The sequence below is a fragment of the Rattus rattus genome, chromosome 3 (assembly GCF_011064425.1).
Source record: "Rattus rattus isolate New Zealand chromosome 3, Rrattus_CSIRO_v1, whole genome shotgun sequence".
In the NCBI taxonomy this organism is placed as follows: domain Eukaryota; kingdom Metazoa; phylum Chordata; class Mammalia; order Rodentia; family Muridae; genus Rattus; species Rattus rattus.
Genome location: NC_046156.1, coordinates 203,436,325 through 203,453,214, shown reverse-complemented (window position 1 = coordinate 203,453,214; position 16,890 = coordinate 203,436,325). Strand labels below are relative to the sequence as shown.

At 44.7% G+C, this 16,890-nt stretch overlaps 1 protein-coding gene across 3 annotated transcripts; it reads left to right on the top strand.

Annotated features, from left to right (window-relative positions):
- The first annotated feature begins 262 nt into the window (after positions 1-262).
- Positions 263-8,661, top strand: Mtx3 (metaxin 3). 3 transcript variants are annotated; one of them, XR_004387410.1, is made up of 10 exons: positions 263-357; positions 693-762; positions 1,110-1,186; positions 2,108-2,200; positions 2,765-2,947; positions 3,044-3,120; positions 4,114-4,271; positions 4,623-4,724; positions 5,467-5,552; positions 7,932-8,661. XR_004387410.1 is itself a non-coding variant. In XM_032899031.1 (9 exons), the coding sequence occupies exons 1-9, from the start codon at positions 277-279 to the stop codon at positions 8,040-8,042; spliced, it is 936 nt and encodes a 311-aa protein (XP_032754922.1). In that variant the 5' UTR covers positions 263-276; the 3' UTR covers positions 8,043-8,661. The 3 variants fall into 3 exon arrangements, 2 of the variants coding, with proteins under 2 accessions (XP_032754922.1, XP_032754923.1); XM_032899031.1 differs by lacking the exon at positions 4,623-4,724; XM_032899032.1 differs by lacking the exons at positions 4,623-4,724; positions 5,467-5,552 and having other exon boundaries at positions 7,932-8,139.
- Positions 8,662-16,890: the final 8,229 nt, after the last annotated feature.

Sequence of the window (16,890 nt, the reverse complement as noted above, 5' to 3'; positions counted from 1 at the left end):
AACTACATTTGTGTGAACAGATTTATGTATACAATAGTGATGCTTGCTGGCTTTGTTATACATTAATAATGAATGTAATAAATACTTTGAGGACGCCTCGCAGGTCTGTTCCCCTTATGGCACAGCTCCTAGTCTGGTTGCTAAATTTTCTTCCAAAGGCCTGATGCTGTCCTTTCTGACTCAGATCAGAGCCCAGAGGAATCGGCCCCCACCATTCCACGTGCTGAGAGTAGGCGGTAGGAGTACTTCCGGGTGACGGAGGTCAGCCCCGGCAAGATGGCGGCCTCCATGGAGCTTAGCTGCTGGGGAGGAGGCTGGGGGCTCCCTTCGGTCCACAGCGAGTCCCTGGTGGTGCTGGTGAGGCCGCCTCGCGGGCCCGGGCACGGCGGGACTGGGCTGGCTAGCGGCGGGCTCCGCTGGGGAGGGCGGGCGGCTTGCAAGCGTCAGGTCCTGTCGGCCTGGCAGCGCTGTCCGGGCAGTGGGAGAAGGCACGCCGGCCCCGCATTCTCAGGCCCTCCCTCCTGCAGTCCGTGGTCCCCCGAAGCGGGAAGCCTGCGCGTCCCCGACGGCAGACGGGGGAGGGGCGCGGGCAGCTGCCTTCTGCCTTTGCGGGTGCAGCTTTCAGAGCTGCGCTGCAGACTTGCGTGACTGCTCTAAATGTCTAAAATGTCTTATTGCAAACTCTCTTTCAGGCTTATGCCAAATTTTCTGGCGCGCCCTTGAAAGTCAGTATTATAGACAACACCTGGAGAGGTCCAAGAGGTACAGTATAAGCTTTGACACGCCCCTCTCTGCCCTTTTTAACAATTGCATCCCTTCTTGCATTAAAGCCATATAGCCCAGGAGGACTTTGGGTGTCTTAGCTTCTTAGAATGACCTTGGCTGTTCGTTGGTCGTGTTTAGTCACTCTGAGTGAGTAATAACTCAAAAGTACAAGCCAAATCTGGAAAATAGGAGAAGCAAGAAAACATCTAGAGCTGCCCTAAGTAAAACCCACAAATGTTTGTACCTACACTCTCCCATGTGCCAACTGGTGCAGTTTTTAAGGCATTGTAATCTTCAGAATAAATCACGGTGTTTGCTTGCGTGTAAACTGTTTTTGATTATAGGTGATGTACCAATTTTGACAACTGAAGACAGCATTGTTTCTAAGCCTGAAAAAATTCTAAACTTTTTAAGAAAACAGGTGGGTGGTTCCTTTAGAAGTAGAGTCTTCTGCACGTTAATTATTATTATTATTATCATCATTATTATTATTATTATTATTATTATTATTATTATTTCAGACCATTATGCTAGCCAGCCACTATGTAGCACAAAGTGGCTTCAAATGCTAGAACTGTGGGGTCTGGCATCCTGTATGACTTGTTTTTAATTCATTATAAGGTGGTTTTAATTCTTTGGGCAGCTGGGAATGCCTGGATCTTGACAACGGATCTAACTGCTTACCAGTGCCGAAAGGCATGCATTTTACTGTGATTTGGAAATATAGTAAATATATGTAATGTATTTATTATGAATTTATTGAAAAGGGTGTACTATTCAATTTAGTTATTCAGACTTATTCTTGTTGGTAACGGTGTCACTTTAGTCCTATTGTTACTATATGTTTCATGCTAAGTGTGACACCTGAGTTCCCACCATATAGCAACTGTTTTATTTGATCATTTTTTGTTGCTCTTGTTTGTTTTGTTTTGTTTTTATGCTGGGTATTGAGTACTTTAAGAAAAAGAATCCTGTACCATTAAAATTTGAACCTTTTCTAAATTGAGAAGTTTCCTTTTCTTATGGAAAAAAATTATATAATGAACTGTGTGATTTTTTTCTTTCTTCTGAAAAATAGTTGCTTTTACTCATTAGCTTTGTGCCACAGGCCATACTCTGATCAAAGGTCATTAATTAGCGTGGAGACAATGGACATTAGTTGACAAGTTGTCAGCAATATTTGGGGTTTTGTGTATGTGCATTAAGGAACAGTTTTTATTGGCTTAGTGTTCCTCCCTCCTAATGTCAGGTGACAATTGTGAGGGAGAATGGGAGTTTTAATTTTTCTCTCTTGTCCTAGGAATATCCTTTGACTTCTGAGAGACTTTTTTTTTTTTAATAGAAATTTAATGCTGATTATGAGCTCTCAGCAAAACAAGGGGCAGATACACTGGCGTACATCGCTCTCTTGGAGGAGAAGCTTCTCCCTGGTGTGGTAAGCATTTCTGAATATGACAGTATTTTAGTGACTAAGTTGAAAATGTCGTAGTCCATTTAGAAAGAATAAAAAGGGTTTGGGGAGGAGGGCTTAAAGGGGAAATATCCTGTACTAGTCTTGATCTTTTATATTATGACAAAACTGGATTCTGCTGGACATTTAACCTCCCACTGAAGTGGATAGTCTGTCTGCTTTGTTTGCAATGGCTGGGTAAGGAAACGTCCCACTACTGAGTTACAGTCCAATACAATGATATTATTTTGGAAATAAACACTATTGGTGGAAGATGAAACTTTGCTTCGTGTATAGCATTGGTTATATTGTAGTTCGTTCCATGAATATTTTCTGAGCACTTTCTATGTGGTAGGCTTGAGGTACTGAGATATAGCAGTGAACAGAATTCATATGTTTAAAGTAACCTCATTTTACCTTGAGTCATTTCATCTGGAAAATTTAAATGAAGTTACTCAATTCAAAGACGTTTATGAAAATACCGTCCCACCGATTGGACGATGTCTGTCTTGGCGGAACCCACCTGTAACTGTTACCTTCCTTTCGCAGCTTCACACCTTCTGGGTTGAGAATGATAATTACTTCACTGTGACAAAGCCATGGTTTGCCTCTCGTATCCCCTTCCCTCTAAGTTTAATCCTGCCGGGAAGGATGTCTAGAGGAGCCCTGAATAGGATTCTCTTGACGAGGGGAGGACCTCCCCTCTACCATGTCCAAGATGTGGAAGCCCAGGTACAGCCTTGAATTCTCCCAGCAGGCACTCTGTCGGGAGGGGAGAGGTGGCCTTACCCAGAGCTACTACTCCAAAGCGGTTTCCATCTTGTTTAGATATACAGAGATGCCAAGGAGTGCCTCAATCTCCTGTCGAACAGATTGGGAACATCTCAGTTTTTCTTTGGTGACACGTGAGTGAATTCCCTTAAAAGTCATTTTGCTATAAGCCACTGTTTTGATATTTCTACCAGTGTATTTTGTATTTCTACCAGCTTGACTTACTGCTTTCTTTGTTCATGAAAATGTCATGAAACCGATGCCACATTGAGAACCCTGCATGGAGCAGCCCAATCCTGTGCTCAAGAATAAGCTATCTCTTATCTCTTAACACATCAGAAAGTCGGGCCAGTAATTCTGCTATGGAAGAGGAGAGCCCCTCTGACTGAGGCCCCATCCCAGTAACCACAGGGCCCCCTCCTCCCACAGGCCACCCAGAGCATGGGCCTCTTACCCGCTGCACTGATCATGAAGCCTCTGGACACTGTCATGTGTGTTGCACACGAGCTACCGTGCCCTTCCTGATGATACCCTGGAGAGTCACCCAGCTGTTTCTCAGCCCCAGGGCTGGGTGGGTGGTTCTAGATTTGTGTTGATTTATACTAACTGTATAAATATACTCTGGCACTCGTATCATGGAAAAAATGTAATTTTGACATATGCAGTTGTATTCAGTAATATGTGAATTAAAGCCAGTTCTCCTATCACTCCCCAAAAGAGCAGTTTTCCACTTCAAAGGGGGTTCTGGGGGCTTATCTGAGTGGCAGGGCTTACACAAGGCCCTGGGTTCTAGTCTTAGCCCAGGACTTACTGGGTTTTTATAGGGTTTTTTGTTGTTGTTGGTATTAATCTAACATTAGCTTAATGTACCATGTATGTAGCTATAAAAATTTCAAACATTATTCTCACCCTGCTTCTACTCCATAACGTGTAGTTCACAACCTCAGCTGCTTCTGAATAAAACAGATGTTAGAGTATTTTTAAAACTACTCGGAAGGTAAAGCTTTGCCTCACTTTTGGGGGAAAAAAAATGGTAACAAACGATTTAAAATGTGATGTTGTCTATTAGACTTGACAGACAGTTTGAATTCTCAAAGTGCCCCTGAAGGAGAGTTTTTTGTCTCTAGGCCTTCCACCTTAGACGCATATGTGTTTGGCTTCCTTGCACCTCTTTATAAAGTGCGTTTTCCCAAAGTTCACTTACAAGAGCATCTGAAACAGCTCCCCAACCTGTGTCGCCTCTGCGATGACATCCTGGACAGCTACTTCAGGCACGGTGCTGGAGGTGAGTCAGTGTTTCTTCAATTAATGGTTTCCAGTGTTGGTATTTTAACAGTCTCCCGACAGTGCAGAAGTAGAACACGTTTGTGGATTGTCTTGGATTCTGGGTCATAGCTTCAAGACCTGGTGATTTTCTAGTCCCATTCCCTCCCATGTTCTTACATGGAGAAAGAGGCGTTTGTCTCCCACCGTCCTCTGCACTTTGCACTTTATGTGTGTCTATAAGTACGGCCCCTGAAGTGAGTCATTTTCTTCTAAAGGTTAAACCACACATGTTGAGTCCCTGCTGAAAAGTAGTGTTTATCCTCATGCGAATGGGCAATCACTTTAAATGATTCTTACCTGCTGCTTCCAGCATTTTCCTTCATGAACAGAAATCAGTAGCAGATTGACTTTGGTGAGGTACACTCCCATGATCCTACTACTTGAAAACTGATTGCACCAAACTGGAGATAGAGTAAGTAGAGGGCTCTCGGCACTTAGGATGGAATTCTGTGTGACTGGGGACCTTGTGCTTAAGGGACGGGGCACTAAGTTCACATTTGTGGAGGTGGCTGAAAGTATCCTTTTAAGAAACAAGTTACAGAGTAGCTGGCTTAGGTAGAGAGGCTTTTTTTGGGGGGGGGGGGGCTTGGGTTATGTGCTTTATGTACAGGGAGGTCCAGGAAATTGGCACTTAGGGAACCAAGTAGCATCCGACCTTGTCACTCTGGAGCAGTGGCTAGCAAGCCTGACTGACTGCACAGCTCATTCAGACTTCCTGATTCAATGTCCTGGATCAAGCTCACCATGTTCTACTTTAAAAACCCCTTTAAGTGTCTTGGGTGCCTGGTGAGTAGCTGGTAGGAACCACTGCCTTAGCAAGCGGCCTGCAGTGTTTCCACAGGGACCATGTGTATAATGATCAGAGAGAGCCAACATAAGACCATCATGCCTTTACTAACCACTATGGCTGGCTGCGTCTCCGTAGATAGAGTTTTGTGGTTTCCTTTCTGATTTCTTCTGGAGCACTGTTGTCCCTCCTAACTCTCCCCTTGAACCCAAAATGATTTTTTTCTCCTTTTCCCTTGTTTCCTTTGTGGGAGGGGTGGAGTAATTGGGATGGTAGGTAAACTGAAAAAGATTGTTTTCGATCTTAAACAGCGTGAAAGTCTTTCAGAGTTCCCTGTCTTTCTCCGATTTCTCTCCTGGCTTCTCAGGCATCTCTCCAGCTGGACAAGAAGTGGATGCAAACCTGCAGAAACTCACCCAGCTTGTAAATAAGGAGTCCAACCTAATTGAGAAGGTCGGGTTTCTTCAGTCACTGCTTTCCTATCTGTGGGAATGTTGTGATTTGGCCTGTGTGTTTACTTCCTCTTAGTTTTTAGGAGTTCACGTTTCAAAAGGCTGTTAAAGTATACTTTTAGCAAAGATTTATTTCATACAGTGTTTTGAAGCCAGCAGTGGCCTGTTTGCATTGAGGAAAAATGGAATAATTCTATTGGTTTGCTTTTTACTATATAGTTTGCATTTATGAAGTTAGGTGACACAAACATTGCCTTTAATGACAGCAAGTCAGAAGCAAGCCTGGCCTGCTGTCCTGTCTCTGTCCTGAAGTTATTTCTGTAGGTCTAAGCACCGGTGCCCCGTCTTCCTTATGAGTTATGTCTCTTCTTCTTTCCCAGTGTCCTCCTCCTTTCCTGTCTTCTGGCCTACAGTGTTTTTAACCAGTTTAGTTATTTTCTCACTTTGGAGAGTCTCAGTTTGTGAGAGACTAAGGACCCAGGCAGTGGTGAGAGAGCCAACCATGGAAGATTTGAAAAAGATTCTAGTTGGAAGCGGGTGAAAGGCTCTGCCGGTTCTCCCCAGGTGTCTGATAAGCTCAATGTCCTTCACAGGCACTGAGGTGTAGAGCTTCATGGGTTAGCTCATGCAAGCCTCCTGGAAGCTCTGTGTGCAGATTGTACTACTGTCCCATTTCACAGATGTGAAGGTGTGAGCAGTTCCATCACCGGCCAAGGTCTTTGGACTGAAAACAGTAGAGTGTAAACTTGACTGCAGACACTAGCTGGGGCTCCAGCATGAGTGTTAAAGCTTGTTGTTCTCTCCTATAGACTGACGTGCTGTGACTAAGTGAGATTGTGTGTCTGTTACTAGGGGCCGAGGAGGCTTGCCTCTGGCATTCTCGAACATGGCCTTTGGTCCCAGTGTTCCACGTGGCAGTATATTTTGGTGGTTTGAGTGGGTTCAAGCCTTTACTTAGTCCGGCACACATCCTATCAAAGTGCTATGTATGGTCAAAGGATCTGGCTCATCTCATAGATGAAGGCTATTGACAAACTTTTCCTTTTCCATGTGTGGGGATTTTGTGACTGATGAGGCTTGGGAACTGTGCAGTACCCACAGGGACAGAAGGCAAAGCTAGGAGTCCAATTTCTGCTTTGTACATGTCTACCTTGGGCCTTCTTCAGTTTGAGAGTCTTGTAAGCCGGACACCAGTATGTGCTCTTGTGTGGGAGGCGTGTGATGGCTGGTGTAGGCCAGCAGGTCTTCGTAGACACACTGTCAGAGCAGAAGTCTAGAGCATAGAAGACTGGCTGGCTGCTGCTTAAGAAACTTAGTTCTTGCTGGAAGTAAAAGCCACTAATTGCCGTTCTCTGCTCACACCCTTTTCTCATTTGAAATTGAACATTAATCTTTCATTTTCTGTCTTTTACAATCCTTGCACATACACACTTTGCTAAAATGTCTTCTTGTGTTGAAAGAGCATCCTGGGAAACAAGGGACGTTTTAAATAGTCTGCATTTATGCAGTACTCTGAAAGCCGCCCGTCTACTGGGTGAGCGGTAGGATGTTACTGCTTTCAAGGAGTGAAGTTGGTCAGGAACTCAACACCAGATCTGCAGCTTACACCTTCTGTGTCCATCTCGGTGAAGGTGGTTTGTGGAGATCTGAGTGCTACACCATCCCTGTCCTAGTGTTCAGGGGTGCGAGTGTGTGTGTCTGCACTTCTTGGGCATTTAAAAATGTACTTCGTATGAACTGTTTCCCTGAAGTCAGCTTAGAAGTGACCAGTGCTTGAAAGACCTCTAGATTAGAGAGCATGTGCTGGCCACATTTTTTTCCCAGCATCCTTTGGTCTGCATACTCTCAGTTGGTGTGGGGTGCTTTTGCATGCTGGCCACTCTCGGTTTGGAAAAGGAGTATAATTAAAAAAACAACTGTGTTAATAAAAAGACCTGGCCTAAGCTTCCGCTCTGATACTGACTTTGGGACCTGGAAAAGGGACTTCCTTCTGAGCTGCGTTTGTTGTCTCATATGTGGTGGGGCTGTGCCTGTTAGCCAGTGTTTATGGAAGATTAGCAGAGCTGGGAAGCATTCCATCCACACTTACTGTAGCTGGTAGACAGTGCCTTACGTGAGGCTCGGATCAAGTCCAGCAGCTTATTTTCTCTTGTGGAACTTACTGTAAAAAGCCACATTGCTTTTCATGGATACCAAGGCAGCTAGTATTCAAGGTGTGACATTTGTAACTTTTGAACAATCGTTTGTCAGAGGAAGGAACTCCATCAGTCCTGTAAACGCCCAGTTCTGCCCTCTTCCAGGCTGCAGACTAGACGGGGAGGCCACTCTCCACAAGAGTAGATCCGCAGCCTTACTCAGATGTGTCTTGTACTTTCTACAGATGGATGGCAACCTCCGCCAGAGCCCTCAGCTTCTTCCTCGGAAGCTGCCAACCCTCAAGCTGACCCCAGCAGAAGAAGAGAGTAACTCCTCACGGCTGCTGTCGCCCTGACAGTCACGGCCAGAGTCTTGGTGACTGTGGGAGTAGCTGCTGGGGCCAAGTGTACGGAGACCCGAAGAAGAACACAGTAATGAGCTTAAGACTAAAGCAGAGGAGCTGTGTGGACCTTCATTTTAAATTACGAAAGCTGTGATTTTAGCCGGGCAGTGCATTGTAAATAGAGGCGAATGCTAAGTGACCTGGGGGGCAAGCACGAGGCACTGTGTATGAAACCCCGCCTTAACCGGGGCGGACCTTTGCCTTTGGGTCAAGTGTTGCCGACCAAAGCTGCAATGCTGTTCTGAATGTGCGCTTTTTAATTTATTTAAGTTAATTTATTAACTTAGTTTTTCTTAGACTGTCTCAGTACATAATATGTGGTATTTGGCTGAGATCTTATTCTTCTTTTTAGAAGTCTGATGCCTATTTTAGGAACCAGGAAAAATAGGGATTATTTCAATAGGAAAGCCTGTATTTAATTTTAAAAAGCAATGAGGAATGTGCTTCTTAATTATTCTCTCATAAGTCTGCTCCTTTGGCACTTTAGTACCACATATGCAAGTGCTAACGGTGGTTTATGTAATACCGAGATGACGCAGCTCGCTCGCTCGCACACACGCACGCACGCACGCACGCATGCAGGACTAAGTACTTGCCGATAGGTTTGCTCTAAGCTAGCGAAGGTGAATGTGGCAGCGTCAGGCCTGTGTGTGTTAGTACACTGTTGCCTGCTGGTCTCACGCTTATGTCAGTTCCAGAGCTGGAGTCTGGCTCACCTGACTGTGTTCGCTAAAACCCTTGTTGAAGTGTGCTGAGTTGACTGTTAAGCCTCCGTGAGATGAGCCATACTGAGGGTCCGGGAGCGCTCCCATGTGTCGGGTCTCTGCCTCTTTGACTCAGCAGTCTGTTTCATAAGCATATCATGTAGTCACACTCACTGACAAACTATCATTCCTGTTATTTTTAATTACAGGTGAAGGATCCAAAGGGAGGAGTCAGAAATAGGTTTCTAAGACAATTTACAGTTACTGGTTGTAAACGAGCCCTTCAAGGATTTGCTGTGTAGTGAATTTACATACAACAGAAACTTGCTCATTATAGTGGCTGAGGTGCTTCTGTTGTTGTAAAGACTACTTCTGGGGATTTTAAAATTGGACCATGTTTGGGATTAGTGTCTTACAAGATTACCATGGTGCTCAGAACATTTTACGGAGTTCTGTAGAAACCAGGCTAGAGACTCGGCTACCATGAGCAGAGTGGAGCTCAGCTGCACTTGACCTGCATCTCCAGATTGCTTTGCTTTTCGGTACACAAAAGTCTTAGGTCACTGTAAATACTCTTCCTTGAAAGCTTTAAATAAGACAGTCTTGTCCACCTCTATGAGTGCATTTGCATTTAAGACACATAATCAACGAGTTTCACAATACTTCTTTAACAAAGGGCGTGTGTGTGTGTGTGTGTGTGTGTGTGTGCGCGCACACGCGTGCGCATGTGAGGAAGTGCATGTGATGTGGGATGGATGTGTGCTAGTGAGTGTGGGTTTATGCATGTGTGTGTGAGTGAATTAGTGCAGGGTAAGTGTATGTATGTGTGAAGTACATGTGTATGTGTGAGTATATGTATGTATGTAATCTTCTAAGGCAAGTTACAACAATCTGAAATCTGAGTATATCAGTATTGTGTTTTAAAATTAATGATCGAGAGGCTTTATAGTCTCTAGGATTGGTTTTGTATTGAAGAAGGATGGTTGACATATTAATCATGTATCTGTTTATGCTTTAATCGGGGTTAGTCATTTTCAATTATTAGTAGTAAGCCTTCCAGAAAGTATTTGAAGTAGTTTATAATTGTAAAATGCATGTAAAAATAGGATTATTTTTGAAAGATGTCTATTCCTAAGGGGGAGAACCATATCTACAGCACTAGATTGTAAAGTCTCCCTCGGCGGGGGAAGGCAGAGGGTAGCACTGAGGTAGTACTGCTACTGCCTGTGAGCATTGCTTACGTGGGAGAAGAACGCAGTGGACTATGATCAGAAGACTCTGGACTTCAAGGAGTGCACTGTACTCTTTGTGCACTGAACGCTTCGTAATCATTTTAGAACAACAAGCATTTGTTCTTTTTAGTGGAGAGGATGTCTGTAAAGTGAGTGTTTGTTTTATGGTCACCCTGCTCTGAACTGCCTTTAGCCTTATGTTCTGTAGCCCATGTGCTTCAAGACCACATTTCTGAAATGCAGAACCTTGGTTAACTGAGTAAGAACTTAGACATCAGTTACTTAATCAGCCTGGTTGTCTAGGTGAATGGGACACTCAGGAGCTGTAACTGAGCACAGGATACGTCAGGGACCGAGAAGCTCTTAGAAGGACATAGCTTCTTAGACTGGACAAAGGGCCTGTGGTGGCCATCAGGACGTTTGCGCATGCGTCTGTAGGAAAAGTGGTTCACGGCCTTGACCAGACACTGTGATGTTGTGCTTTGGAGGTGGTGGTCGAGGACAGGATGAAAGCAGACTGCTCACCTCTATTTTTGTTAATTGTACAGAGCTAGAAAAAAATGGCTTGCTAGTTCCCACAGGAACACATCCTCAGTGACCACTGTGGTCACAGTGGTGACCTAACACTGGAGAAACTGCAGACAAGGAAGATGGGGCTCTGTAGAACTTGACTTCACAAAAGGCTCACAGGAACAGATTTCAACCTAGGGGTACTAGAGGACCATATACTTTTTGGAAGCAACCATTTTTATTTCCAATTATAATCCTTAAAATTTTATAATTGATTTATACAGTAACACAGGGAACAAAGACACTTAAGTTAAAGCTAAGTTAACAGAAGCAGGAAGATGTAGAGTATTTTAAGAAAACATTCCGTTCAGGCAGCTCCATGTGATAAAGTGGAATTGAATTTGGTTGGTGGGGCTTCACAGTTTTTCAACAGACACAACCATAACCACTCAAAGGCAGAATATAAATATTTAAATATTCAGCTGAAAGGATGGCTCAGTACTTAGGAGAATGGACTGCTCTTGCTGAGGGCCTGGCTTCAGTGCCCAGGACCTACAGCGGGTGGTTTACAACCTTCTGGGCTCCAGCCTCTTCTGGGATCCATGAGCCCCTGTGCTCACAATGTGTATGGATGCCACACACACGCACGCACATGCACACACACACACACACACACACACACACACACACACACACACAGAGTTAACAGTAAAATACATTCACATAGGCACAGGAAGCTGGATGATGGGCCATGGCATACTGCACATCTATTTTTATAATGCCGTAAGAGTCTATACTTACTTCAAAATAAAAGGCTTTAAAAAAGCAAACCCAAGAGAGTAAGATTATCACTATGTATCTATACCTTAAAATTTATCACTGCTGACCTAGTATTTCCAAATGAGAACTGTATTATTATTGATAATTTTTTATTTCATTCTTGAGTTCACAGAAGACACAGCTCAGGTTTCTAACAGATGCTTTCCCGAAGAGCTCTCCTGCCTTATGAGAAAGTTTCTAACAGCCTCACAGCAAAACTCACTTCCCTCAAAATATCAAGATGCTTATGATTTTGTGTTTCTAATGTGCATTTTCCCCTATGGCACTGGGTTCATAATTGAGGACAAGATATTTTGAGTCCTCTCCTCTGTCTGCGTGTGGGCATTCCTCTTCGCCTGCTGTTTCTCTCTGTGTATTCACAGTGTGGACCATGTGCACTGACACCACCCTGTGTGGCAGAGGTATGACCCAGCCGTGCACTTTTGTTTTTGCTCAGAGGCAGTTTGTAATTGACTTTGCTTTGTCCTGCCTGTTTTTAGAGTTGAAATCCTGAGCAGAGCCACAGAGATCGACTGGGTTGTGATGATAGCCTTTGTATCCGTTCTTGGAGGTGAAAGTCAGACGTTGGTCTCCCCGCCCGCTCCTGTGTTGCTCAGTTATGCGAAGCTTACATTCATTTCTCAGTGTTTTCACGTCTCTTAAACTAATTTTAAAGAAATCCATGGATACGTGAAGTCACAGATCAGTGGGCCAACCCTGAAAGGGTTAACTGAAGTGTCGTTGTCACCAGATCTGAGTGCTGCTCTTCTTGATGAAAAGGCCAGGAAGACTTTTGCTGTCTGTTTTTAAGTGTGTGTAAAATAGTTCAGTGTGGAAGTCGCTGTTGGGTGTTGTAATCTCTGGGAGCCCAGGGTGCTTGTTTTGCACTCAGGACTGTTGTGTCCAAAACAAATGGGCACTCTGGGAATTTAAGAGGCTAAAAAAAATATTTTTCCAGAAAAACAGTCCTGAATTACTGAAAAGAATTAACATTCTTGAACACGTGGTAAAAGGGCAGCTGCAGCTGATGGCTTGTGAACAGCGAGGGCGTGCTGTGGCGGGGTCGCTCCAACAGAATAAGCTGGCTTCTTTCAAAGGGGGCAAAGGCTAGTTGTTTTATGCCCTCGTTATTCTTAACTTGAAGTTGGAAGGTAAAAGCATTAGTTTATGCAAGAGTAGATTCTAAGAGGGTATTTGGCACAATATATTGTCCTAATAAGTTTGGGAAACACTGGATCATGCAAAGCTGACTTGCTGTAGGCTTTTCAGAACCTTTGATGTGTAAATGTGTGGTTTTGGTTTCCAGCTTCAGAGATGTTTCATTAGCAAAGAGGACGGTGAACCAGGCTGTGTGCAGGCGCCGGCTCATCTCCCTCCACTAAGCACCTCCGGTTAATATGCCACTTCCCTACTTACTTTACTGAGGATTTTCAAAGTAGGTGTTTTATGGGATTTGTGTTCTGACAAGTTTACTTAGGAGAACATTGAGTATTTTGTTTTCTGTGCTCATTACAAAGTGTCTGCTTTTGAGTGTTTTTCTCTGGTGACAGGAATGGTAACTAAGTAAGCTTTATTTCACCAGAGTATAAACTAGCTCGCCAATGAAGCTATGGCATTCTGTCAGCCTTTGTAACATATATACACAGTGGCAGGCTGGGCATTCCAGGGTTTGGATGTCCATTTGAAGCACAACTTGCCGCGGGGTTCTGAGTGCTAGTGTCATGGCCAGCATCCAGCCACATGAAAAGCTCTCGGGTCTTACTTAGTTCTGATGCTTCGGTTTTCCTCTTGAAGATTAGAGCAATCAATGCCTGTAATCATGTAGTTTACATATCCCAGATCCTTGCCAGGCACAGGAAAGGACCTGCCAGAGTTTGCATCAGCCCTTGGAGTCACTGAGATGGGGAAGGCCACTCTGGCTGCTTGTTCTGTGGTCCATGGGCTGCTGGCGTCCTGATCTGATGGAGGAGGGGTGTACACGGGCCTTTAAGTGCATAAAGATGACTCGGGTTTCTCTTGTATCTTACTGTTTGTAAAAGAGAAACTGTCTTGCAGTGAGACCGAAGTTTTTTAGTTTCCTGGAAGATCAACAGAGGAAAGGACAAGAGCTGCATATGATGCAAGTGGACCCCGCCTCCCCAAGGCGTCTCAGGATGGGAAACAATTTAAACATCTGTTCCTGTGTGCAAATACTGTATCAGCAATGCCGGCTATCGCCTCGTAGTCTAGCCTTGCCTACTGTGAATGTATTTTTCCTAGAGCTGCTGTAGAAATACCCAGAAGCGGAAATGGTGGTCATTGTTAAGAATTTATTCTAATAAATGAGAAACTGGATGTAACCTCAAAATAGCTATTTTTTCAATAAAATTTCAAATCACCTGAGTGTGTGTTGATTCTTGGTGTCTATCATACGCTCGCTCATGTGGTTGTCTTCCTTGAGGTGAACTTTAGTGGCTAAAAATAGTGGTTACTGGGTGCTCAGCTGGACAAAGTGCTGTCCCTCCTCACCCACTTTGTGTAGGAAACATGGGTGCCATTGTGAGACGTGGACCCCATGCTAAGTGGGTAGATGCCCACTTTCTAGGCCACTGACCTGCATGCCACGCCAGACACCTACAGCTGCACGGTTGTGGCTCGGGTCTGTCCGTCTCCCTTCCTTTGCCCTTCAGTGGCCCCAGTCCAACAAAGCTCCATTCAGCTGGATGGAGACATCGAGGAAAGAACAGTGTCAGTCTGGTTGGAAGGTACAGGGTTTGGTTTTTTTTCCTCTAGTGTGCACTCGTGTGTGTGTGTGTGTGTGTGTGTGTGTGTGTGTGTGTGTGTGTGTGTGTGTGTGTTTGTGTGCGCGCGCGGACATGTGGGGGGTGGGCAGTGCACAGGCCAGTCAATATCCTTGAGTGTCATTTTTCAGGTGTCACCCTTTTCCTGAGTCTTTACTGCCCTGGAGTTCACCAAGTAGGCCAGGCTCCGGCCAGCAAGTCCCACCTCCATGTTCTCAGTGCTGGGATTACAAACCTGTGTTGCCACATCCAGCTTTCTCGGTGCTGGATCTGGGGGTCAGACTTAGGTCCTCTTAAGCAAGCACTTTATTAACTGAGCCGTCTCCCCTCCCCATGCACACAAACACACCCTTTTTCAATACTGTAGGACTCGTGTCTGTAGAGAACATTGTGGTTTATCTGTAGCTGTTTTAGGGCAGTTCCTGATAGGAACCTGGTAGGTGTCAGCCAGAGCTGTTTTCATTGGAATGTAATTAGCATGTGCTAAAATGTGGAGCTCTTCCAGGACCTGTTCATGTAAGTATTTCTCGCTTTAGAAACTGCTAAGTCTTTGCTGAGTTTTGTGTCTACAAAGAGCCTGAAGTGGCTGAGGTGACGTGGATGTCACCTGCTTCCTGCACGAGGGCAGCATAGAGTGCTGCAGTTGAGGGGCACATGGAATTCCCCTGAGGGGAGAGAACTACCTGACTGAGAGCCATTCAACAAAGAGGTCAAGGAATTCCTACTCTGAATTGCTCCCCTCAGAGCATTGGCCTTGTCAGCTAGTATTTGGGGCACTGAATTCCTGAGTACGTAGTGGATGGGAGGCCACAGCACAACTGTATTTTGCTGTTCCTTTTTCACAACGACAGCTATTGGGAAACGTGAAGTTTCGCTTGTCTCCACCTGACCCAGCAGAATGGAGGTGAGGAGCTGAGGGACTGGGTGGAGAATGGCTCAGTGGTTCCCCATGCCAGCCGCTCTTTCTAGAGGACACCAGTCTGTTCTCAGCACCCAAAAGGCTGCTCACAACCACTTTTACTTCCAGAGGATCTAAAGTCGTCTCTGGCCTCCTCCCTCAGACACTGCACACATGGTAAAAAGGCATGCAGGCAAGACACTCACACAATTAAACTTAATTTAGAAAAAAGCTGGAAACTCTGGCTGGGTTAAAGTGGAAATGTTGGTAAGGAGCCAGGAATTGCCATTTTGTGATCTAGATCCCAAGTGATGAACTTAGCCTCTTGGTGATGTCACAAGAGCTTCAGGAGAAAAACCATGGTCCATCTCCAGGTACAACAGTCAGCCTTCTGAGATGCTTTTCAGCATCTGTGGCCAAGAAATGAAGGCAGCTGCACTTCATCAAAGACATGTCTAGTTTCTAACGCAACCAACTGAGGCCCCGAAAGTTGCACATTTCCAAGTAGGGGAGACACTATTAGCTTTGTCCTTTGGAATAAGACAATGAGAAGAACAGATATGCTTGCTTTCACATTATAAATGCAATTAAGGGTTGGTTCCTTACGTCTCACTGGGGGGCGGGGGGTGACACTCTCAAGGGTTCACGTTTAGAAAAAGTTGAATCTTGCTCTAGAGGAAGCATTGCTATTTCTCTATCAGGACCAAACAGACTTGGGGTTCATTTAAATGCACAAAGTGATCCGACTTATGTAAAGACTTCTCATGTTCTTCCAGGTTTGATATACAGTATCCCGGTTTTCCCCCACAGGAGAGAAAATTATAACCTAATAAACCATTTGCATTTTGAATCATACATAAAATCTTTACCCCTGCTAAAAATGGCTTAGGGTAAAAGTGTGTGTGTATGTGTGGGGGGTACAGTAGGTATAGAAATTAAGAAAAGAGGAAAACATTGCATATGTATACAACTCAAAACTAGTTCTAAAGACGTGCAGAAAATGTAATCATTGGAGCATATGGCTGGGAGTGAACTCCTGAGAACTTAATCCACTTCTGTCATTTTGAAGTTGTTTACCTCTCATCCATGCCAGGCTCAACACACATCTTCTAGTCTCTGGTGCCTTGTAGAAGCTAAGGTGTCCACACCATTTGAATCCCGTTTCCATCCTGGTTCCTTAACCTTCTCAAGGAGAAAGCTTTCATGATGGTCCTGAGCACGGATGGGTTCCAAACACTAACTAGTTCATTTGAGGGAGGGAGTATATAAGAAGGCTTTCAGAGACTGCATTTGAGGAACTTGCAGTGTGAGGTAAGTGAGTGTAGTTTCAGTCTAGGACTGTCTGCGCTTGATTTAGACAGTTTTATTTCATGTTGTTGCAACTGTTTTGTGTTCAGCCTAGGTGATTTATAGAGAAAGGAAACTATTTCTTACCGTTATTGAGGCTGGGAGGTCCAAGATTAAGGAAGTGGCCTCTGGTGGTGGCCATATGCTGTGTTGTCTCACGTGAGAAGTTCAGTGGAATGGAAAAGAGCGAGAGATGGAGGGGCTGAACTCACCCTTTCTTAGAAACTCCCACAAATAGCTAACCCGTGGCTGCGATGCTCGCACTAGTCATTCACGGGGCTGAGCCCTTACTACCAATCCCCTCCTGAAGCTTTTAACTCCCAGTACTGTGTATGGCTTAGGGGTTAAAGTCCTAACTCGTGGTCTTTGAAAGAAACACTAAAGCCATAGCAAGTAGCAGTGACTTGCCTTCCACATGGGTTTCTTCTGTCCCAGAGACATAGACATAGTTACAGATACATCCCCAAAGGTCAAGGGCCAAGGAGACTGCATGTGTAGGTTTCAGGTCCC